Raw genomic sequence first — 26625 nt, forward strand, 5'->3', positions numbered from 1 at the left:
GCTCCTGAAAAGGGGTGAAGAAGCTTAAATTTGTGTTGAAAAGAGTTAAAAAAAGTTTAACTGTTAACTGGAAAAAATGTTGCCATAAGCGGGATTTGAACTCGGGCCTCCCGGTCTGAGAACAGCTGCTCATCTCACTGAGCTAAAATACAGCTCAGCCCGGTAAGCAAAAATAAGTGACCACATTGATAATGTGTTCCATTTATTTCAATGGGCAAATTAATTGCAAAAAAAGATTTAATATCTCAAAAAGTATAGAAGATTTGAGCACCAAAAGATATAGCCAGCATAAGCAGAAATAGCAGAATTTTGAGTTTGAATGACGAAAATCGGATAAAAACTGAGGGAGTAGTTAAGGGCCAGAAAACATACGGAAGCAACTAGAATAACTAGAAAAATTTGTATTTCCTGCGAAAATGCTGTGTGAATGCCTTTTAGTGGAATCGGAAAACAGCAAAAGGAGGAGAACAATCTGCTGAAAACAGCTGAAGAATCTGGAATGTCAGTGCCACAGGTCTTGGTGTGGTGCTGTATCAAGAGCAGGATGGAAAAAACAGAGTTGTAGCATATCCCAGCAGAGGTCTTTCCCAGAGTGAGTCAAAGTATCCTGCTCACAAGTTGGAGTTTCTTGCTTTGAAATGGGCAGTGACTGAAAAATTACACCACTATCTTTATGGTGCTCAGTTTACATTTGTGACAGACAGCAACCCATTAACTTACCTGTTATCATCAGCAAAACTTGACACTACCGGTTACAGATGGCTTTCAGCTTTGTCCACTTTCACCTTCAAATTAATCTACAGAGGTGGCAAGCAGAACTCTGATGCTGATAGTTTGTCTAGCCAACCTCATGGTGAACTGTCTGATGATCCTCTGTCTCGGAACGAACGTGAGCGAATCTGGAAATTTGCACGCCAACATCTCAATGAACCAGATTATGTTTCTATTGACCAGCACACCATCAAAGCTGTTTGTGACCATCATCTGTTCAAGCACTGATCCTGATCTTGCTTTGATGTTATCCATGTCTGTCAATGTCAACAGTCTGCCTGACAGTTTCACGGACGACATCCAGTTTGCCTCCATGGTACTCCCCCAAAACTCAACAGCTGACCTTGCAGCCAAACAACGCCTTGACCCTGTCATTCAGCATGTCATAGCTCAGGTTGAGCGAGGAGAGTCACCACCACCATTGCTGAGGGAAGAACTTCCCGATCTACCTTTATTACTGCGAGAAGTAAATAAACTGGAGCTCCACCCTTCTCCTCAGGAAGAGACAAGTGGGAAGTGACTTCACATACCAGCTAGTGCTACCCAAGGAATATCGACCAGTTGTACTACACCAACTTCATGATGAAATGGGTCACATTGGAATTGACAGAACGCTGGACTTGGTCCGTTCCCGGTTTTATTCGCCTAGAATGCCTGGTGATGTGGTAAATAAAATAAGACACTGCAAAAGATGCATGAGACGCAAATCGTCATCTGAACGAGCCGCTCCTCTGGTGAATATCAAAACCTCTCATCCCATGGAGCTGATGTGTATGGATTTTCTCTCTGTGGATCCAGATTGTGGAGTCAAAGACATACTCGTCATAACCGACCACTTGAGAGTCACATTGCTAGCTATCGACGTAGCGATTCTGTACTGTACAGGAGAAAGGGCACGAACGAGATCGACAATGGACTACAGCCGATCAAGATGCAGAACACAATGTGCTGTAAAAAAACAACAAAAAAAGAGCATACAAAATTGCAAAAAAAATATCTGTGAAACAGCGAAGCCAGCCACCTTTGACCCTTAGAACTGAAGAAGCTTCTCGGATTAGAGGTGAAACGTCTTCAAGCAACTCAAAGAAGTCAAGACACTTTTTTTTTCTTTCCAAGCTCCTTAGACCACCATAACCCATGGAAAGAATTACTGTCCATCCAGGCTCCTGAACATGAATCTGATGAAAGTGGAGTATTGTGAGGGCTGATGGAGATGATGATGATGCAGCGTCACCATAAGGGATCAGTGTGAGAACACATCATCATCCACAAAGAAAACCAGTATGAGTGTCTTACGCTCTTGTTAGAAAGACGCAGTCACAGCTTGTCGTTGCAGTTAGCTGGTTTGCTGGGAGCTAACACACTAGAACATTCGATGCTAAACTGTCTAAACTGTGTGAGCAGCTTTCATGGCTGCTCTGTGTTACTCTCCAGCTTCTCTTTAACTCAGTCCCCTCATTTTTTTCCTACTTACAAACTAGAAAACCTTCTTTTTCAGGTTCTTTACACTCGAGCTGTGACCAAGGTGCTACCAGTATGCAGGCTCTGTCTCTCTCACTCAACACTTAACTCGTCACCCAGACTAACACCACTCCACAAGTTCACCACTAGGAGGCGCTAAAAGACCGCGTACAGTGAGATTATAACTAAATGTATACTTGGGTTTTTACTAAATGGCTATATGAGCACGTTTAGCTGCAGTTCTATCTTTGCAAAAGAGACTCAGCAGCAGATTAGAACCAAACAGAAACAATTCTACTTTTTTCTGCAGCACTGGCTGAATGCATGGAGCCTAAACTCCAATGACAATGAGACACATACAGTGTGACTGCTGTGACTTTATAGCTGGACCTTATTCACTGACATTAGTCAAAAATGACTGAATCTATATCACACTTAAAGTTTTCTGTAAATAAATGGATCAATGAAAACGAGCCACTTCAGTCGATTATAAACACAGACTCTGAACATAACCTGCTCAGGTTATAGGTTCAGCATCAGTAACCATGGTGACATAGTCAGTTAAAAACAGAGCTAGACAGATACAGGAAACATTTATGCTCACAATTAAACATCTCCAGTTAAACCAGCATGCAAGTTTTTCGAATGTGGGAACGGGCCAGGAACGGACCAAGTCCATCATTTCCTACAATACTTTTTCAAATGTTAAATATCTACATAATATAATTTCATACTTAGTAACAGAAACATCAGGAAAAAGGAACATGAGAAACTCGAGGGCTGAAAGAGGAGCTTGAGAAGATGTGGAGAGTGAAGGTAACAGTGATTCCAGTGATAATTCATATATAATAATTTTATTAATGCCCACTTGACCCCAAAATATGTAATTTGGACATTTTATTCCTAAAATAAATAAGAATGTATATATTTTGGGCACAAACTAGCCCTAAATTTGTCAGTACATCAAGTATTTTTAAACAAACAAACACATGACTATAACAAAAAATTTACACAGTAATTCAGTCTAATAATCCACTCAATTGTAAACATAAGTTCACTTGACACCTCTATAAAGGTTACCTGTTTATGCAGTAATTTAATTCACATTTTAAATGATCGTCTGTGGAAAAGATAAAATCCTGACCTGAGAGTTTTCATTGCACACTGTGAACTCTTTAGTCCAGTAGACAGAAGCTTCACTCCTGAATCCTGTAGGTCACAGTTACTCAGGTCCAGTTCTCTCAGACTGGAGGACTGGGAGCTGAGGACTGAGGAAAGAGCTTGAACGCTTCTGTCTAAGAGGTTACAGCCACTCAGTCTGAAAAATAAAATAAAATCTATAAAATGAATAGTCATGTAAAGTTTGTTAATATAATTCCCAATATTAAATCCTGTCTTTATTTTTAAAGAAAACATTAACATACTATGATACTTTAGCATATGGAAGAACTTAGCCAAAATATTTAATTGGTTGATTAAAAAAAATGTAATCTGATCTGACCTCAGAGCATTCAGTTTATAGTTTAAACTTTGTAGTCCAGCAGACAGAAGTATCACTCCTGAATCCTGCAGGTGTCTGATACTCAGGTCCAGCTGTCTCAGACTAGAGGACTGAGAGCTGAGAACTGAGGACAGAGCTTTACAGTTTTCCTCTGAGAGTTCACAGACATTGAGTCTGAAAATAAAAACATTAACAAAGACTAGTGTTAAAGTGTAAACATGGTGCAATAGTCTAGTCTTGCAGTTTATATAATGATTATTGTCTTGTGCTGAGCAGGTTAGTAAAAGTTCACTTTAATTTAGAAATGTTTAAAAATGCTAAAAAAACAAAAAAAACAATAAATGGATAAAGCCTAACTTTATTGGCTAAATTGTTTCATTAGTTAATTTTCTTAGTTGATAAAAACAAAAAAATATAAACAAATAAAACTAAAACAAATAATACTGATCTGACCTCAGAATATTCAGTTTGGCGTGTGGACTATCCACTGCAGCAGACAGAAGCTTTACTGCTGAATCATGCAGGGTGTTTGTACTCAGGTCCAACTCTCTCAGACTACAGGACTGGGAGCTGATGACTGACAGCAAATCTTTACAGCCTTCCTCTGAGAGGTTACAGCTGCTCAAACTAAAAAAAAGAAACCCAAACCAAACAATATTTGTTAGCAAATCAAGTTATCATTAATTATATGTTGAACCCAGATGATCAATAATAAATGTCTGTGTACAGTACTATGCATAATTAACTAAAACATTTTTTAAATAAAGTTCAAGTGTGGGAGAAGAAAAATACTTTGGATTTCAGAAACATTATTATACCAATGCACCTAAATAAAGTCTAGAAAAATGTAAACCTCATAAAAATATGACTGGAAATATAAATCTATAAATCTTCTCCAATGCATTTTTACATTTTAGATGCACAATACCAAAGTTCACAGTTGAACTTTGTAGAGTATTCAGAGAGAACCACTGTAATTCTGTGGGAGCCCTGGTTATGGCAGCCTTTCAGTTAGAAATGATTTCTGTCAAGAAACAGGACCTTAGTGGCAAATTCAGTTATGAAGCACAAGTTTTTCCTGTCATAGAGGATGCAATCAGTACAGCAACTGTGCTGATGGTGAGACAGAAACCAGACCTTGGATTACAATTATCAGAAAAAGTTGTAAGTACATATGGTAGCTGAAGTATATGGTTTAGCAAAAAAAAAAAGAACAAAATTCCTAGAGTTGGAGACAAGTGAACAACCTGAGTAAAATAAACCTGTCAGAGGGACTGAAGGATCAGATTTCATGATCTTATAGACTAGTCTGGATTGTCCTTTCATAAGAATTACAGACAAAAATGTCTCAAAAATTAAGGAAGAAGATTAGGGTCACTGGAAAAAAAACAAGTGGGCATGTATTTTTTTTATTTTCCAGAGTTCTGTGGGAAGAAAAAGACGTGCCCACTTTTTTCTCCAGTAACCCTAATCCTCTTCTTTACAGACATGCGCTTTTTTAAGTTTATGTTCTTTGAACTGAACCGACCTGATTTTGGGGGTCTGTGATTGTGTTAAGCACAATCACAATTTTAAGAATGAAAGGATGAACATATATTTACTTACAAAGCTTTGTTGGAGGCTTTGATCACTGGCAGCAACATCAGAAGAGCCTCCTCTGAGGAAGAGTATTTATTCAGGTCAAACCCATCCAGATCTTTTTCTGATGACAGTAAGATGAAGACCAGAGTTGACCACTGAACAGGAGACAGTTGTTCTGTGGAGAGACTTCCTGATCTCAGGAACTTTTGCATCTGCTTTACTATAGAACGATCATTCAGTTCATTCAGAAAGTGGAGCAGATTGATGCTTTTCTCAGCAGACAGATTCTCACTGAGCTTCGTCTTGATGTACTGGACTGTTGCATGATTGGTCTGTGAGCTACTTCCTGTTAGTATCGACAAGCCTCGTAGGAGAGTTTGAATGAACTGTGAGCTACTTCCTGTCTGTGTCAACAGGCCTCGTAGGAGAGCCTGATTGGTCTGCATTGAAAGACCCAGGAGGAAGCGGAGGAACAAGTCAAGGTATCCATTTGGACTCTGTAAGGCCTTGTCCACAGCGCTCTGGTAGAAGTGTTTCTCTGCAGATTCTCTTGTTTCAGACGTCTTGGAGGTTGTTTGTTCCTCTTCCAGCAGATTGACTCCAGAGTTGGTGAAGGTCAGATGAACATGAAGAGCAGCCAGGAACTCCTGAACACTCAGATGGATGAAGCAGAACACTTTGTCCTGGTACAGTCCTCTCTCCTCTTTAAAGATCTGTGTGAACACTCCTGAGTACACTGAGGCTGCTCTGATATCAATGCCAGACTCTGTCAGGTCTGATTCATAGAAGATCAGGTTTCCTTTCTGCAGCTGATCAAAAGCCAGTTTTCCCAGAGACTCAATTATATTCCTGCTCTCTGGACTCCAGTGTGGATCTGTTTCAGCTCCTCCATCATACTTGACCTTCTTCACTTTGGCCTGAACCACCAGGAAGTGGATGTACATGTCAGTCAGGGTCTTGGGCAGCTGTCCTCCCTCTCTGGTTTTCAGCATATCCTCCAGAACTGTAGCAGAGATCCAGCAGAAGATTGGGATGTGACACATGATGTGGAGGCTTTGTGATGTCTTGATGTGGGAGATGATCCTGCTGGCCTGCTCCTCATCTCTAAATCTCTTCCTGAAGTACTCCTCCTTCTTTGGGTCAGTGAACCCTCTGACCTCTGTCACCATGCCAACATAGTCAGGAGGGATCTGATTGGCTGCTGCAGGTCGTGTGGTTATCCAGAGGCGAGCAGAGGGAAGCAATTTCCCCCTGATGAGATTTATCAGCAGCACATCCACTGAGGTGGACTTTCTAGGGTCAGTTAGGATTGTAGTTTTGTGGAAGTCCAGATGAAGTCGACACTCATCCAGACCATCAAAGATGAACACAACCTGGAGGTCTTCAAAGCTGCAGATTCCTGCTTCTTTGGTTTCAGTAAAGAAGTGATGAACAAGTTCCACCAAGCTGAACTTTTCCTCTTTCAGCACATTCAGCTCTCTGAAAGTGAATGGAAATATGAACTGGATGTCCTGGTTGGCTTTTTCTTCAGCCCAGTCCAGGGTGTATTTCTGTGTTAAGATTGTTTTCCCAATGCCAGCCTCTCCATTTGTCAGCACTGTTCTCACTGTTTCATCTCTTCCAGGTAAGGCTTTAAAGATGTCTTCTTGTCTGATTGTTGTCTCTGGTCTGTCTGGTTTCCTGGATGCTGTTTCAATCTGTCTGACCTCATGTTCATCATTGACCTCTGCAGTCCCTCCCTCTGTGATGTAGACGTCTGTGTAGATCTGATTCAGAAGGGTTGGGTTTCCTGCTTTAGCAATCCCCTCAAACACACACTGGAACTTCTTCTTCAGGCTATATTTAAGGTTACGTTGACATACTGTAGGAAAATGTTCTGGAAAAAGAATGTAAAACATTATCTTATCTCCATAAAGCGTGGACATTTGGCTACATGTTTGTCCATCTCTTAAAACAACAGCAAATGTTCTAGTCATCCACCCATCCATATTCATCCTCTTATCCAGGGCCGGTCACAAAGGCAGCAGCCTAGGCAGAGAAGCCCAGACCTCCCTCTTCCCAGCCACCTCTTCCATCTTGTCTGGGGGAACACAGAGGTGTTCCAATGCCAGCTGAGAGATATCATCTCTCCAGCGTGTCCTGGGTCTACCTCGGACCCTCCTCCCGGTGGGACATGCCTGGGACATCTAACTCAGGAAGCACCCGGAAGGCATCCTTGTCAGACCTGAACCAACTCAGCTGGCTCTTTTCCATGTCAAGGAGCAGCGGCTCTACTCTGAGCCCCTCCCGGATGGCTGAATTTCTCAACCTATCTCTAAGGGAAAGGTCAGCCACTCTTCGGGGGAAGCCCATTTCCACCGCTTGTATCCGTAATTACGTTATTTCGGTCACTACCCACAGCTAGTGACCATAGGTGAGGGTAAGGACGTAGATCGACTGGTAAATTGAGAGCTTCACTTATATACTCAGCTCTCGCTGCACTACGGACTGGTACAACGTCCGCATCACTGCAGCCGCAGCACCAATCCGTCTGTCTATCACCTGCTTCTTTTCTCCCATCACTCATGAACAAGACCCCGAAATACTTAAAATCCTCCACTTGGGGCAGGAACTCATCCCTGTCTGTCCCTGAGTGGGCACTTCGCCCTTTTCCGCCTAAGGACCATGGCCAGAGAATTGGAGGTGCCGCTTCTCATTCCCATCACTTCACACTTGGCTACAAACCATTCCGGGCGTGTGTAGGTCATCACCCGATAAAGCCTACAGAACCATATCATCCGCAAAAAGCAGAGATAAGGTTCTGAGACCACCCAAGCGAAAGCCTTCTTCCACTTGGCTACACAAATAAATGTTGTCCCTGGCGGAGTCCATCATCGGCCGGAAACGAGTCCGACTATGCGGACCAGGCTCTTGCAACAGTTGTATAAGGATCGAATGGCCCATAGCAATGGGCCAGACACCCCATACCCCCGAAACAACTCCCACAGGACACTCTGAGGAATCCCTTCTCCAGGTCCAGAAAACACATGTAGACTGGATTGGCAAACTCCCATGCACCGTCAAGTATCCTTGAGAGGGTAAAGAGCCGTTCCTCTCACTGGAGGAAAGACAGGAAACCTATGCCAGAGTGGTTGCTGAGGCTATAACCCTTCAGGTAAGCAAACATTCTGGTGTTATAATTTAAATAACTTACTTACAATATTAGTAGATCGGTGATATTTTTGTCATATTGGTAATATTCTATTTAACAATTAAATACATTAATTATAATTTGCTAACATATTACTGCATACTAAAAGATATAAAATATTTATTTTCTCCCTCTCTCTGTATGTGTGTGGGTTTTCTACAGGAAGAAAAGAGGCAGCAGCCAATCTGTGAGCCAGAAGCCCATGAACATCATGAGAAACCTGGCGAGACTGAACAAAATCCCAGACCCCCTCTCATACCAGCCAAGATGAGGAAGTCTTGTGGGTTAACAGACTTGCTTGGTCAGACTTATGGTGATGTTGGAGCCCCACCAAAATCATTATCTGCCACAGCTGAGGAGGAGGTGAAAAGATACCAGGAGGTCACGTCACTGGCACTCACAGAAACCCACTAAGCTGGTGGAAATCCCACGAGGAAGTCTATCCTTTCCTGGCCACGCTGGCAAAAAGATACCTTTGTATCCCAGGTACTAGTGTCTCAGCTGAAAGAGTCTTCTCAACCGCTGGAGACATCGTCACAGCAAAACGGAGCACTCTGACTTCAGAGCATGTTGATCAGCTCCTTTTTCTGAGCAAGAATGCTGACATTGCTTCACTGTCCAAATGTGTTTAACTTTTTTAGGGCAGCAACAAACAGGACAGTTTACTTATTTTAATTTAAGAAATGTTTTATTTTATTTAAATTTAAAACTTTTTTTATTTAATGTAAAATTATATTTTGTTTTAAGCTACAATTGTACCAGATAGTTACGTTCAGTTAAGTTGGTTACTAGACTGTTATACAAACCGTTCACTTTGTCCTTTGTCAGCAATAAAACTGACTGACATGAGAGAAAGACCGAGTGTGAGACTTTATTATTAGATAAAATGAATATTGATAAAGTTTACCTTTATGGACAAAATCTGCAGTAGAAAAAATATGTGATAAATCACAAAATATCGTATTGCAATACTCAGAATATTGCAAAAATATATATATAAAAAAATCGCAATAATATCGTATCGTGAGTTAAGTATTGTGATAATATCGTATCGTGGGGTGTATGGTGATTCCCACCTCTAGAAAATATGGCCTAAGGTCTGGTTATACAATTACAAAATCGATCATCGACCTGCAGCCTAGAGTATCCTGGTGCCATGTGCACTTATGGACACATTAAGGACAACAGTGGTTGTTTAATGACTGTTACAGTCATCAAGCAGCTTAAATCTTTACAGAAATCCTCTTACTGCAATAGAGACGGTCAGCCAGTTCCTCCTGATTCATCCTCCTCAGGAAGTCCACTGTTATCTTCACAAATGCCTTTCTGCTGTTTCTACTCTCTTTATTATGCTCCCTATGACTCTCAAAGCATTCTGGGTAATCTAGACTTAGAACCTTCTTGATCTTCTTCAGCTCGTTCTTCACAAAAGTGATGATGTTGTCCTCCAGCACCTGGAATAGAATACGTTATGAATGACCAAATCAGACTGAAATCATGGAGCCAAACATCAGATCCATGTTGGACACGAAGGCTGTTTCCCAGTCCTGCGATCGCATGCTTCGGAGTAAGCGCAGTTCGCGTACTATGTACGGCGTGTACTAGGAAGTACAAGAAATGCGGATGTGTGAGGCTTGTGAAATGGGACGGCCTGGCCTTCGTTGCGCTGCTCAGGTTGCCTAGCAACCATGATACTAACCCCGAGAAACGTTTCATACAGCACTGTTTGACAGAAATGAAGGAGAAAAAATGTTTTTGTGGTCATTCATTTTTTTTAATGACCTCACTTTGATTAGTTGAGTATCTGAGTCTGAGACCACAGGACTGTAAAAACATGACTGTTGGGCTTCATTTCTGTACTGAACAGTCATTTTAAGATTGGTTAGTAAATAACAATTAGCTAATGTTGTTTATGAGACTAAAGTCATCCCACTTTGGTAATGTAAATATAATATGGCCAATATTATATTTTGTGTCAGATTATTAGGATATATTACAGCAGTGAGCTTGAACTCTGTGTCAAAGATTGAAGTTGCAGTTATTTATATTTCCTATCATGTTAAATCTTCACTCAAAGACAAGTATCTTTGACAGTGTATATATAGATGTATTATATATGAGAGACAAATATTTTTCGTTTAATATGCGGGCATTATTACATTTGGTTCAAAGCTTACATATATGTGTAAAAAGAAAATGTACAAGCTGTGATAACTGTTTCTGATAGAATGAAGAGTAGACCGATATATTAAATATTCCTTTATTGGGTGAGAAAATCAGACCATGTCATAAATGCTTTAAGTCATACAGAATAGATATCAGAGCCTTAAACAGGCTGACTTCTGCTAAATGGGTCAAACTGGGCAGAAAGTATACAAACACATAACATCCTTATAGAATATGATGTAACACTATAGATCAACTTACCTCAGAATATATAAAGCATATAAACAATTACAGCAATGTGATGCAACAAACACAGCAGTACTACTAATCCAAAATACTCAAACTTCATAGAACTGAAACAAACATTTATTTTTAGCTCCATTCAGCTGCTGATACAGCAGAATGGACCTAAAATGTTCAGAAACCTAAACATACTTTAGGTTTCTGAACATGAAACTTGTTTCTGCCTTTCATTGTGTTTAACTTGAAGGCCCTGAGTACTTTGTCCCACACTAAAAAACACTGATATATTTATTTGAACATTACCTAATAAGACTGATTCAGGGCAGACAATTAGTTATTTTAAACTTTTCTAGCAGTCCTTCACAAACAGGAAACAGTCTGTCTATTCTGTCCATCTGTCAGCTGGTGCTGGCTCTTCCTCCTCCTCTTCCTCACACACTGCTGAGTTTGTCCTGGTGGATCATTGGGGGTGCAAAGCCTCACAGATGATGTGCAGCAGTGGGTCCCTCAGTCTGTCCTCACTCTGGACACTTGCAGTTGTCACACATGGAAATCAAATGTGTGATAAGCTGCAGGATTCAAACACAAGTGTAACTTATAAATACATGTTCATACTTTTATTCCACAATCAGAGAGAAAGAAAAAGAGAGAGAGTGCAGGACAGACAGACAGGTGACAGTCTCAGGTGTCTACACTGCTACAAACAGGAGGATTTAGTGTTTGTGTTATTACGAGTGCTAAACAAGAAGAGTTCCCAGATGGTACAGTGGACACATGTGTGACTCCTGTGATTAAAGCATCTTTCTTTCAGCTTAACGAGTGAACCGTCAGCTCGTTCAAACACACGTTAAAGTCCGTTTGGCTCAACACCACCGAACAGAGGCAGCAATATAAAATAGCTAACATTAACAGTGCAGTGAATCCTACTCGTGCCGTGATATTCAGGACTGCAAACCGAGCAGCATCACTGACTTTCAGCCTGTTGTGTTTGTGGATATATGACTGACTTTAATTATCCACAAAATCATCACATTCTCTGTAAGATTAAGGTCAACTGTTGAATGGCGTATATTTTAAAGTAAAGGCTTTAAAACCAAGTTAGTACAAACATCACTAATGTCACATAACTTTGCAGACATGTGGCCAACAGTAATGTTTTAAAGTTCTTCATTATTAAATATTCGCACATAAATAAGTGACATAATATTCAGTACTTACTTTTGAAAGTTACTCTTCGGCTGCTCCGCTTCAGCCACCCGCCGCTTTTTTTGGCAAAATTATCCACACCCACCACCGCACTATGAATTGTGGGATATATGGGACCACGAAGTGTACACCGGACCACACTTCAAATTTCAATAAGTAATCAATCATTCCAATGTTTAAACTGGCATTTAAAGGGTTAAAACCCTGAATATAAGTTAATGTTTGATTATTTTTGAAAAGGCTCTCACCCTAACCCCAACCGGTCGCAGCATTTAGCATGTAATCGCCCCTCCTTGAGCCTGGTTCTGCTGGAGGTTTCTTCCTGTTAAAAGGGAGTTTTTCCTTCCCACTGTCGCCAAAGTGCTTGCTCATAGGGGGTCATGTGATTGTTGGGTTTTTCTATGTATCTATGAAGCGTCCTGAGGCGACTTTTGTTGTGATTTGGCGCTATATAAATGAAATTGAATTGAATTGAATTTATTTAAAAAAGGCTGAAAAAGAAATTTGCTCTAAGAGTTCTTGAAAGATTTTGTGTGTACATCTTCATCCGGGGAGTTGAAAGACTGAAAAATGTGTCAACACGGTATGGATAACATGTAAGAGGAAAAGATACTCGATTTCAAATTTGAATAAAAAGATGGCCTGCAAAAATCCATGTCACGAGCTATAACATTGAAAATGATTGCCAAAAAAAAACAAGTTCAAAAAAACTTAAAATAAATGTCCAGAAATGTCCAATGAGGCCAATCAGATCCAGTTTATTGTGTTAAATTGCTCAATAGCGGAAGAAGATGAGTGTGTTTAGTGTGCATCCCATCTGATTCTTTTGCACAACACATTTAGCATGTAATGACTGAACTTTTTCCCTTCATACTTTAAAACAAATGGTAATTAAGTTTATAGAGAATTAAGTGTAAACTATGAATTCCCCCCATTGTTTTTAACCAATCAGATAGACACACATTATCATATAAAACTTTGCATGCTGCTAAGTTGAGTTACGTTCTTTTGGAAGGATTGAGTGCAACTAATGGTTTTAGAGACTCTGAACAGAAGAGATCCATGTACATGAGACTTTTTAAATCATTCAATGCTTCAATAAATGTGGAATGAAGGTTTTCATGTGTCCATTTGAATCTGAATCAATCTGTCTGTATTAATGCTGTATTCGTTGTGTGCTCTTTAGGGTTTTTTAACTATAGGCCTGGGTGAGGTTAGTTGTGGAGAGGGATGAATTTATTGACAGGTTTGGTCTGCCTGTCGTAAAAGGAGGAGTAAGATAAACAAGAAACCACAGTTACGAGCCTGGGCAGGGCCCATTTTGCTTTATTAGCTGCTTCGGGGAAAAACAAATCAACATTACAAAACAATAAATAAAAAAAAATTCAAAACAACATACTGTAAAACAGTCTTTCATCACTTGATTGCTTCAATACATCACTTGGGCACATATATGCTGGACCTTTTGATCTCACTCTCACTCTTAACCGATCAAATCTCGCTGTGGTGGCTGCTTTAACCTCGGTATGATCCAGGTTGATAGAGGGGGCCCAGTCGCATTCCAGCATTTTGTAGGCTGATTAGCTAACAAAACACAACAAACATTAGCCTGCAAAGCCACAGTAAACAAAGCAGTATAGCGCAACGAATTTAGTTTAAATCAATATAAGCATTATTTGTAACCTACATCAACAATTACATTATGATAAATTATGTATTAACTACAACCAAAGATTTACCGTTGTGGAAATGCTTGGAGAAGAATAACATGTGAGCGGGAGTGTTCTGGAACGTTATATTTGGTCTGCAATCCAGGCCATCTGTCGCCTCTTTGTGACTTCGGAAACATGACTTGAACAATTTTCTTCCACGAAGGAATCTGATGAAAACAATCTCTTTACCCGTCGACTTCCCGTGGCTGTCATGCGACCAGCTATGGCAGTCAATAATACAACCGCTTCTTGCCATTCTTTGTGTCTGTGTTTATCTCTGTGTGACTGTTGTCTTGTAATAGCCCGTGTACGCTACACTGTTAGCCTTTGCAGTAATTTCGATAGCTTAGTACTGCAAAATCAACAGTAAAAAACTCTAAAGGATGTTTGCAGTTTAGTACTGTAATTTGCATGTAATTGTGGAAAAATTCCATGAGATTACATTATTTTTACGGTAACTCACCGTACTCGTGGAAACAGCTGTAAAATACAGCAAATGTAACAATTGGTGATGTTACTGAGATTCTACTATTACACCGTCTGGATTTCTGTTGTTTTCTACTGTAGATCTAAGAGTAATTACTTAAATCCTCATTCAGAGTGTATTACTATAAAATGCAATTCACTGTGAAAGTAGTATAACATATAAACTACAATATACAGCATAATTTTTAACTTAAGGAGTAAGTTGCAGCCACACTAAAATTGAATTCCTTGAACTGAATGGAACCTAATATATCAAACAATGTGAAACATTATTACAGCCCACTTTGTATCAAACTACCAGTCTCACTCTTACCAAAAAGAATATTTAAGTATAAGTATACTTTAAAAACTAGAAAACAAGCAAGTACACCTTTGGTTTACTTTGTATGTATTTTCTTCCTTTTTTAGACCTAATTACAGTTAACCATACTTTAAGTATAGTTAGAAGTATACAGAAAAGTCTAAGTACATTTAGTCTATACTTGTAGTATACCTGAGGTTTACTAAGAAGTAAAAAGAAATACTTCCGGTTGCGCCGTAAGATGGCTGCACCGACGAGAGCTTCCAGTCATCTCAGCAAAAATGTTATTATTTATTTTGTACTGCTTTCTATTTCTGTGCGCACAGCGCGATCATACACTCGGTATGACAGACAAACGCTTTTGGAGCTACGTTCGTCAGCCAGTTCGGACTTTACAGCGGGTTTCGACTCCATGGACGCTCTGCTGCCTGGGATCCTTTGTTTACTTGCGCAACGTCGAGGGAAAACAAAGAGGGGGAAACGCGCCGTAGTTTTGTGCCGAACGCGACAGAGAAACAGCAAGCCACTTCTCCCCAGCATCCTGCTCACGAATCTCCAGTCTCTTGACAACAAACTTGACGAGCTGCGTGCATGGATTAAACACCAACAAGACATCAGGACCTGCTGCGTTCTGGCCTTCACAGAGACATGGCTGGAGCCCAGCATCCCCGACTGCGCCATCACGCCGGATGGATTCACCGAACAAAGGAATCAGGCAAGAAAAGGGGAGGAGGGGTGTGCTTTATGGTTAACTCCTTGTGGGCTAGAGATGTGTGTATCTTAAAAACCTACTGCTCTCAGAGCCTCGAGCTACTGACCATTAAAGTCAGGCCTTTTTACCTCCCGAGGGAGTTCAGCTCAGTTCTCCTCTTAGCTGTTTACATTCCCCCACATGCTGATAAAGCTACAGCGATGGACGAACTGTATGACATCATTACTGGACTTGAGAACAAAAATCCAGAAGCTGCCTTTATTGTGCTGGGAGACTTCAACAGAGCCAAAATGAAGACGGTTCTCCCCAAATACTATCAGCACATCTCCTTCCCCACAAGAGGTGATCAAACACTGGACCATTATTACACTCCATTCAAAGAGTGCTACAAGCCCCTCCCCCGCCCAGCTTTTGGTAAGGCAGACCATTGTTCCATTCTGCTGCTGCCTGCATACAGACAAAGACTGAAACAGGAAAAACCAGCTTCCAGGGTCATCTACAAATGGGACAGTGAGGCTGAGGAGGTCCTACAGGACTGCTTTGACACAACTGACTGGCAGATATTTGTGGATGCAGCTGATGGCAACATCAATGAACTCACAGACTCTGTTATTGGATATATTGGAAAGTGCATGGATGACACCATCACAAAAACCACTGTCCGCATATATCCAAATCAGAAACCCTGGATAAATAAAAACATTCGTGCCAAGCTAAAAGTGCAGACCTCTGCCTTTTAACTCCGGGGATGCTGATGCATATAAAGCAGCCAGGTATGAGCTCCGAAAGTCCATAAAAAAGGCCAGAACGGACTAAAGGGACAAAATGGAGTCCAGCTACCACAGCTTTGACACCAGGCGACTGTGGAATGGACTGCGCTGCATCACTGACTACAAGGAGGACAACACAGTCAGTGTTCAGCCCACTGCATCTCTCGCAGACGAGCTTAACAACTTCTATGCTCGTTTTGATGCAGACAACAGAGAGCAGATCCTCTACCCTCAGGAGGACAGTGAGGCAGCAACTTTAACTCTGAGAACAGAAGCTGTGAGATGGACTTTTAAAAAGGTAAATCCTCACAAAGCTCCAGGACTGGACGGCATCCCAGGCCGGCTACTCAGAGTGTGTGCAGACGAGCTGGCAGAGGTGTTCACCAACATCTTCAACCTCTCCCTGAGGCAGTCAGTGGTCCCCACGTCCCTCAAAGCATCCACCATCATTCCTGTTCCCATAAAATCAGTGGTCTCCTGTCTGAATGACTACCGTCCTGTTGCACTGACATCCGTCATCATGAAGTGCCTGGAGCGGCTGGTCAAAGGTCACATCTGCTCCTCCCTCCCTGACACTCTGGACCCTCTTCAGTTTGCCTATCGGACAAACAGAGCCACAGAGGATGCCATCGCCCTGGCAACGCACACCACCCTCACTCACCTGGAAAAAAGGAATACATATACAAGGATGCTCTTCATCAACTACAGCTTGGCATTTAACACCATCATCCCCTCAAAACTTGCCACGAAGCTCGTCGACCTTGGGCTGGGAACACCGATCTGCAGATGGATTCTAAACTTCCTCACAAACAGGCCCCAGATGGTGAGAGTTGGTAAGCACACCTCCTCACCACTCATCCTAAACACAGGTACGCCACAGGGTTGTGTGCTTAGCCCCCTCCTATATTCCCTGTTCACACACGACTGTGTTGCTAAACACGAGTCCAACATCATCATCAAGTTTGCGGATGACACAACCATCATAGGCCTCATCACAGACAACGATGAGACGGCCTATAGAGAGGAGGTGATGGCACTGTACGAGTGGTGCCTGGAAAATAACCTGACTCTCAACATCAGCAAAACTAGAGAGATGATAGTGGACTACCGGAAACGACCAGTCAGAGAACACCAGCCCATCCACATCAACGGTGTCAAGGTCGAAAGGGTCAGCAGCTTCAAATTCCTTGGAGTCAACATCACCGAGGACTTCTCCTGGACCCTTCACACAGACACTGCTATCAGGAAAGCTCGCCAGTGGCTTTATTTCCTGAGGAGGCTGAGGAAGTTTGGCATGAACGCCAACATCACCTCAAATTTCTACAGGTGTACGATCGAGAGCTTGCTGACGAGCTGCATTACAGTTTGGTACAGAAGCTGCTCTGCCAGCAGCCGTAAATCACTACAGAGGGTGGTGAAGGCAGCAGAGCACATCACTGGCACGAGGCTTCCTGCCATTCAGGACATCTACCTCCAGCGATGCCTCCGTAAAGCTCACAGCATCATCAAGGACCACAGCCACCCAGCACATCAGCTGTTCTCCTTGTTACCATCTGGCAGACGTTACAGGAGTCTGTCTGCTCGGACTACAAGACTCAAAAACAGTTTTTACCATCAAGCCATACGACACCTCAACCACAACACTTAAACACACACAACACAGCACTCAGAAGCGACCCTGCAGCTTCACAAGTACTCTGTTTAATCTGCAGTGGTTACTCCACTTTATTGATATTTATATTTAAAAAGTGCAATACTGTAATAATTTACTACCACTAAAAAACTTTGTACTGCTGCTCATTCTTGTGCAATATCCCATCTGCCCCCCCCATCATATTCCTTTTCAAGATTTTCTTTATTTAATTACTAGTGTGTACATATATTTATATATACATATATATTTAGTCATCTTTTCTCTTTTACTACGTCTCTCTAATATTTTGCTCTTTACTATTTTTCTATTTAGTTATTTATTTATTTTATTATTATTTTATTTCATTTTCTTCTACTGTACCATGCTGCTGAGTGACTGTCTTCTGCTCGTCAAACACATTTCATTGCAATGTTGACCCTGTGCTAACTTGCATATGACAAATAAAACTGAAATACCCAGCATGCATTGCAATGCTTTAACTGTGAAATTAAAACAACTATGAAACTAATGATTGATGTTTTAAAACAAGAATCTGTCAAAAATTCTTGTGCAATGTCTTTTACCTTTTGAACAGAGTAAGTGGGGTAAATCATTCATTTAAAAAAATGAAATTGTTCAAACCGTGAGTGAAAAGGGTCAATAGTTAATAAACGTCAACTCTCAAAACACTTCCTCACCTGTTCACAGTATAATTCTAGTACTTGAAATATGGGTGCAGTTCTCTACAAAGGAAGCCTTCTGATAGTTAGTAGTGATGTGCAATACCACTGATTTCCTTTCCCTTCTGATACCAAGTAATATTCAGGGTGGTATCGACTGTCACGGTCTGCGGAGACAGGCCAGGTGGTATGCACCTGGGTCCATCACACACACAGAGACAGGTGGTGTGTGTGATGGACCCAGGTGCATACACAAGTGAGTAGACGGGAGTGAACTTAACAGAAAGCGAGCAAAGTGTACAAACACAGCAGGGATAGCGTGACTAAACTAGACTATAACTAAACTGGGAAAACTAATACTGTGACAAATAAAAAGACTCAGAGACTTTGATGATCACTGCAAAGACTGACTGTGAAAACATGGAGATGAGAACACAGATGACGCGACACTGAACACAGCAAGACTGAGGACTAAATACACACATGAGGTGATCAGGGGAAGTGGAGACACATGAAGACACAGCTGACTAGAATGAAACATAATTACAGCACAGGGGAGAGTAAACCTCAATGCAGTGAACAGAGAACACCAGACTCTTTCAAAATAAAACAGGAAACCCAGAGACATGAAGATAAATCATGACATGACCTTAACATAATCACACAGACATGAAACATGACAGGTAGACGCACAAATCAGGGAGACTGAGTACAGGGAGAGATGACAGAAACAACTATGAAATTAACTCGATCAAAAATGGATACAAAAATACATAAAACTCAAACACTGGGTCACACGACCCAGCCCATGACAGAGACGATACTGATCCGATACAATACTTTATACAAAAATGTATTTTATTTATTGTATCTCAAATTATAGTGTCATAATGATTACAGGACATCAGATTACTTGTTCTTATCAATAATGCAGAGTTCATCATATAGAAATAAAAAACCTGAAGTTGTGCCCTATTTGAACACGTTGCCTGCCTGCAGCACTAAAGGACTCCGTGGGAGACGTCTATCTCGCCCTAGCAGCACCTGTCCCTCTCCTACTCTTCAGTTCGCCTTAACATACACTCGTCATATTCTGTGATATGATTTACTCTGAGGTGTTTGACAAGGTTAGTGATGTTGCCACAACCATACATGCCAACCCTCCCGATTTTTCCGGGAGAATCCCGAATTTCAGTGCCCCTCCCGAAAATCTCCCGGAGCCACCATTCTCCCAATTTTCCACCTGGACAACAAAATTGAAAAACAATTTCGCAGCGCGGCCCAGCCAATTCCAGTTTCCAACAATGGCGGCAGCTACTTAGTTTTAATATTACTCTTATTTCTCTTTCTGGGTCGCCAAAAAATACAAACTTTTAACTTATTTTCAGGTGAGAATGTAGCTGTGTAAACTTCAAATATCTGAGCCGACCGACACACCGTTTTCAAACCCCCACGGTCTTTTGCTACTCGGGTTAAACATGATATATAAGTCACTTTGATAACTTAAAAATGTTGTTTGGCTTTTTCAGTGTTTTATTTGTTCGTGGGTAAATTGATTTGGCTGAGATTAAAGTTATTAGATTAGATTAAATTAAACTTTATTAATCCATCGGGTGGGTTCCTCCGGGGTTTTCACACAGCTGAATACACATTAAAGAAGTGTGAGACGGCCGAGAGTTTAAGTCAGCGCCCGGTTATATTTTAGATAGCAAGGAGCAGACGGCAGAGTTTCACTCCACCGAGGGAGCTTGTGACGTACTACCCAGCTTTCTTTGGACCGCGAAGGCCGGGTCCTCAGGTGGAAGCAGCCTCTGAATTTGGACACCCCCGCTGTTTCTGGGCCGGCCAATAATAATGGTGACATGTATTTTAAATAAACACTGTAAAATGTATTTATCAACGCCCCCCAAAAGCCCTTTTGAATGTCTCCCTAATTCTGAGGTCTCAAGGTTGGCAAGTATGGCCACAACACCTCACTTTTTTGCCACATGTATTGCAAACCACATCTCAGCTGTTTGTGGAGGTAAAATCCGTCCACACAATTATGCTCAGCCATTGTTGTGAGTGCGCACGCCAAGGGGCTGCGAGACATTTATACAGCCGTATTTCGCACATGACTATGAAAGGCGGAAGAGGAAGTAGTTCCTTTGAATGTAGACAATCCGAATGTTATAGTCTCTTTCCACGGTGTTCCTGTTAATGATAAACTACAAATTTACCCTAAATTACTAAAATATCGATATTTTAATGTGAGAATCGATTCTAGAACATAAATGATTGGTATCGGAGGAATCGATATTTCAGGATCGATCCGCGTGATGAGCGCTTAGGTCAGGCCCTCATAACCAAAGGCAGAAGGATTATTAACTATTTCTCCAGTCAGAAGCTCAAATGGAACCTTGGTATAAGGCAGGGGTCTGCAACCTTTAACACCCAAAGAACCATTTGGACCTGGTTTCCACGCAAAAGAAAAACACTGGGAGCTGCAAATACTTTTTGAAATCTAAAATGAAGATAACACTGCATATATTGTTTTTTTGTTTTTTTTTACCTTTATGCTTTGTGTGAACAACTAAAGTAAGTAAGTAAAGTTTATTTATTAAGTGCTTTTCACAGACAGGCAGTCACAAAGCGCTGTACACAAATATTAAAATAAACAATACAATCAATAGACATTATACACAATGTAAAAGATCAAATGTAAATAATGTAAAGAATATAAAATACGTAGATCAACAAAAGGCTTGTTTGAACAGAAAAGTTTTTAACTGCTTTTTAAAAGAATCCACAGAGCAACTAAGGTGTGTTGGAATTGGTAATTGGAAAAAAGCACTATGCTGCTAAAAAAAAAATAGATATTTGCAAAATTCTGCCTAAATATGTAATTTACCTGGTTAATGTGTGTGTCGGGGCGTGGTCTGCAGCGCCGCTGCAGGGGAGGCGGACGCACCTGAGCGGCACCCGCAATCACGCCTCGCTGCCTTAAAGTCTGCTCTCTCTGCTGTTGAAAAGCTACAGCCGGCTGTATGCGTACAGCAACCGTGTGTGAAAAGTGGTCAATAAAGAGATGCTGAAAAGCGTGTTCATGGAAACATCGTCGGGTCTGTCGTGATATGTTTACAATGGAACTTCTGGTCCTGATCCTCTGCGCACAGCGGCTGCAAATCGGGGCTGTACGAAGTCACTTTCATCTTTACGCTGGACTGTAAGCTGTCATCTGTGAGGCGTGAGCGGTGTTTGTTTTTAACATAGTTCACAGTGGAGAACAGCTGCTGACATAATGTGGATCCAAAGATCCATAACTGGCCTACCTGGGGCCAAAAGTCTCGATAAATGCACGGCGTTTTGACGGGTATACCGGCTTCCGCGTGAGTGTGACGCTTATTTTGAGCGATGAAAAAATAATAAGATATAATTTTATTTTTATATTTCAAAATCACAATAATCTTCCAATTTAGAACTACAAGTTAAAAAAAGAACTAAACACAAATAAAATACACTTCAGCTAAATACTTCTAATTTATTTTACCAAACCACCCGGAGCCGCAGTATAAGGACGAAAGAGCCGCTTGCGGCTCCAGAGCCACAGGTTGCCGACCCCTGGTATAAGGACACTCATCCAGCAGATAGAAAGTGAGGGAGTTTTGACCAACAACAAGGTTGGCACAGCAGCCATACTTCTCATGATGAAGTATTACAAGGAAGATGAAGACTCCCTCTTTGTCTTAGCAGATGTAAGCTTCATTCATACAGCTCTATGTTTTTTCGGGTTTTTTTTTTCTTTTGTTACATAAAATGTCTTGGTCCTTTTTCTGAAACAGGAAACAAGAAACATCTACCAGGATGTCCCTTGAAGCAGAGAGCAACCTGCCAAGCACCCCAAGGTTGATTATGCTTGATAAGAAGTCATTTATGAAATAGAGCTGATTAGACCATATTAAAATTTCTGTTTGGCACAGGAGCTTTTTGTGGGCACAGGTATCCAGTCTCTGTTTTGTTAGCTCAAATTTCTGTAACTTCCTTTATAAACCAAGGTTGTTGGACATGTGTCTCAGAGAATCCAGCAACGTAACAATATCAAATAGACCGGATGTGGGGTTGTGCATTTCCGGTAGCTTTACTTTGCGGTCAATCGCTACTGCGAAGATATACTCCAAAATCATGTCCAAAACTCGAAAACGGAAAGATCACGTTAAGTTACAAAGAGCAGATTTTTTATGACACTCACCGCTCTTGTGTCATAAAAAATCTAATGATCAATTTTGACGTTTAAAGCGTTTAGAGATCGATCAGTTGTTTACATCACTCAACACAAGCAGAACTGCAGCAGAAGACACATCGTCCACATTCAGAAGCACATCTCTGTATAGTGACTGGTCTTATGATTTAAACAGACAAATGTTCAGCATTCAAACTACAGGTGAAGAATAGTCAAACCAGATGTTTCCACCATTATGTCGAGATCAGCTAGTCAAGTACACACCTACACAGCATGTTAACAAACCGTGAAAAAAGCCACACAAAAAATGAACGATTGCTGGTAAGGGTTTCTATACATTAGTATTTACAAGGGTATGTTGTGACTTACCTTCAAAATTACAACGGTCCCTCGCTATAACGCGGTTCACCTTTCACCTCGCTGTTTCGCGGATTTTTTAGTGCAAGTTTGCATGCTTATTTTTTTACGCCACATTGTGTCCTGATCGCTGCAGACGATCTCCTCCGTCTCTCCTGTACAGTACAGAATCGCTGCATCGATGCTAGCAGTGTGACTCTGAAGAGCAGTGCTGTATGTCCACGATGTCCACGAAACGTTTTGCACTGTCAAAAAATAAAATTGGCTACTTGATTTCACCTATCGCTGGTTATTTTTAGAACGTAACACCCGCGATAAATGAGGGACAGCTGAGAAATATAACATTTGAATCCCTTTTCTTTTTTGCTCTGAGGTGCGGGGGAAAAATATCGACAAGTCGATGAACATCATTTACAGATATATTGGGTAAATGCCCGAGACATCTATAGAAATGTAAATCGCTGCTTGATTCATTCATTTGCTTAACTTGTTTTGGACCATAAACAAGGCGCGAATAGGACACCGGAAACAAAGCTCCCCACAGGAGTTTCCGCACCGGAAGTAGCATATGCTAACGTGCACATAGTCAATAATTCCCAATTATGTACAATTATAATATGTTAAAACGGACTTATGTACATAAGGCCATTAATAATTAACTGTACGTAGCTATTTGCTTTACGATTATCTAGACCGTATGAAGAAGTGAAGTACTGAAATTATTTTGTGTTGCATAATGACAATGACAATGTTGCCCCTATACATTTAAGGACAAAGTTCAATGACCGCCACCTGCTGGATGGTGAGTGCAGAGGGGCGTGTAATTGTTGAGCTGGACAAAGAGAACACCTTTGCTGATGCGATGTCAGTCTTCTTTGGTTCATTCTATGTATTGAAGCTGGAATACCAGGAGTCAGCGTGTGCAACACTGGAACTAATTCAGAGGTATGTTTGAACAGTTAGCTAATAGTGATAGATGATGAATAAATTATAACTAAGTAACTCATTATTTCAAATCACAACTCAATGTTACTGTATGTTACTATTTATTATGGCATGTTTTAAGGTTTTTTGTAAGGATAAACCCTGAAGAGGGAACAAAATGTACCTCCAAGGTTGGGACAAGCAGAAAGACTGGGACCACTGTGAAGCGAACGGTTGTTCACAGGTTGAGTGGAAAACTTCAAATTAGGTAACTGTTTTTGCCATTTTTAGTGAATTTGTTGTATAATTTAAGTGACCAATGTGTTGTTACCTGTGTCTCCACAGATGATCCATGGCCCATGCTTTCTGGACATTTACACAAGACGAACAACAATGAAGACAAGCTCTCTTGCCACTCTTGCAAGACGCTGTCTCTGTCCAATAGGTTTTTTTGAGTGGAACAGTTTTGATTTTTTTTCCTTCTTTTATCCGTTTGTTAAAAATTATTTCAGCTACTTACACTTTAATTGTCACATGCATTGGCTCACCCTACAAATCAATGAACTCAGTCCACAAAGCAAGATCAGGGTTCAGTGCATGTCAGTCAAGTTCCTTCACACCACACACACTCATCCATGCCCTTGTGGACCCTGTTTTGTGCATTGATTTGGTGGAGTGAGACAGTATTTTGGACAAAGTGTATATAAAGGCAGACGTGTGGGGCTTGATATTATATTCATTACAATTCAGTTTATTTGTATGGTGCAAACAAAATGAATGCCAAGGCACTTCACACTGTAGGTTTAAGACCCTACAAAATATAACTAAGAAAACCCAACACTTGAGCATATGTTGTCTGCCATGATACGGATATGACATAATATCGTTATTGTTTGTACAACCATCTGAGAAAATAATGGATTACATGGTTTAGTAAAAACAAATGCTTCTTCAATGAAAATATGTTTTCAGTTCTTCTCAGTTTTTGATTTTGGAAATGTGTATTTCAGCAGGGAAAAATCAGAACTGAAATAAAGTGGTGTAAAGCACATGAATTATATTTTCTATCTATCTATTGATCGATCTGAGATTAATATTTTTGGTACTGATGATGCGTGATAACGGTAACTTACTGGTAAATATATTGCAGTTTATTACCTTGCAGCGGGCTTACAGTGACATACCGTGAATAAACGGTAGTATACCAATTTCTTAATCACAGTATGATGTTACTTTGTTGACGTAATTTACGACATAACAGTATCTCACTGGCGTCACTGTCGCCAGTGAGATACCGTAAAAAAGACTACGGTGCGTTACCATAATTTGTCCAAGAGTATTATACCACACCAGCAAAAAAATGGTATCATCCTGCAGAACGGTAAGCTACCGTAACACGGCGTCACAGTATGACGCTGGCAACAGTGACGCCAGTATGTTACCGTAAAGTGGCGATGAAAAGTCTAACAGTGTAGTACCACTTGCCACTTGTACCTACAATACTTTGCGCTTTTACTCTGGAAATGATGTCACATTTTCAATCTCTATAGGCATAGTGAAGAGAAGTGGGAAGAGAATTGGAAAAGTACTGAAAGTGGGGTGGCAAAGGGCAGCCCCTGCCTAGTCCATATAGGTGTGTGTATGAGGAAATGTCCCTCAGATCTGCTTTGTATGTTGCATGATCTCCGTCTGTGCATTGGTTTTAATAAAAGCATTACAAGTTTTCGTGACTTGAGAGTGTTCCTTTTCACCTGAGTAGCAAAGGACCGGAGAGATCAAGTGAGGATCTCGACATAAATAATAATCAAAAGAAGAACAGTTTTACTGGAGATTCCTCAAAGTGGATAAACGAACATGTTAACAGTGGTCTCATTAACAGCAGCCAGTATGATCCAGGCTTTAGCTGCTTAGACGTTACCCTGAGTCTCTTTGTTACCTCTCGGACTGTTTAACAGCCTGGACACAAAGGCATGAGAATCAGAGACAGAGCAGCTCAGTTCTTTAAAGAAAAACATGAACCCACTCAGTACACTTTCCCACATGAGCATCACTGTCCTGAAACAGCAAATGCCTAAGACTAAGATTTTTTTCTTTGTTGTTTCATTGTTTTCTTTCTGATTAATCTTTGTCAAAATCTGAGGATTTTTCAGCTCATTTATCCAGGATAACACAAACATGTAAAGGAGCTCATCACAGGTCTCTGACCTCGTTGGTCCAGGTTCAGCACTGAAACCTGGAGGGTAATCTTTGGACCAGTCACTCCTCACAGACAGACAGCTGGACCCTGCAGACTGTGACCTCTGACCTCTGCAGACACAAACATGTTTTATTCAATGATAAACTCTCTGATAAAGCCATTGAAGCAGCTGTGATCACAAAGACAAAGATAATGCAGTTGTTTCCTGTCAGGAACAGTCCTCTTAGATTAGGGTACAGCATTTTACAGGGAAACTGGACAAAACAGTTTTATTAGAAATTCATTTTCATTTCCTCTAAGCACACAAACACAGTCATAAAATCAACCAGAATCAAGACTAATTAAAGTTTCAGTCCAGAATTATTTCTGTTAACTCAGTGGGTTCAGTTCTCTGACCTCGTTGGTTCAGGTTCACCACTGAAGTATGGAGGTCGATCTTTGGACCTGTCACTCCTCAAAGACAGACAGCTGAATCCTGCAGACTCTGCTCTGTCCTCCTCTTCCTCCATCATCAT

The 26625-nt window shown here is 40.9% G+C and overlaps 1 protein-coding gene across 1 annotated transcript; it reads right to left on the reverse strand.

The window, feature by feature from the left end:
- Positions 1–5334: 5334 nt before the first annotated feature.
- LOC148103602 (NLR family CARD domain-containing protein 3-like) lies at positions 5335–26625 on the reverse strand. The gene is made up of 6 exons (XM_087838694.1): positions 26507–26625; positions 26108–26220; positions 13103–13162; positions 9754–9966; positions 5712–7190; positions 5335–5660 (listed from the first exon to the last, which is right to left on the reverse strand). The coding sequence occupies exons 1-6, from the start codon at positions 26623–26625 to the stop codon at positions 5335–5337; spliced, it is 2310 nt and encodes a 769-aa protein (XP_087694820.1).

This window comes from Neolamprologus brichardi, chromosome 3 (genome assembly GCF_056152115.1).
Source record: "Neolamprologus brichardi isolate AB-2024 chromosome 3, ASM5615211v1, whole genome shotgun sequence".
In the NCBI taxonomy this organism is placed as follows: Eukaryota; Metazoa; Chordata; class Actinopteri; order Cichliformes; family Cichlidae; genus Neolamprologus; species Neolamprologus brichardi.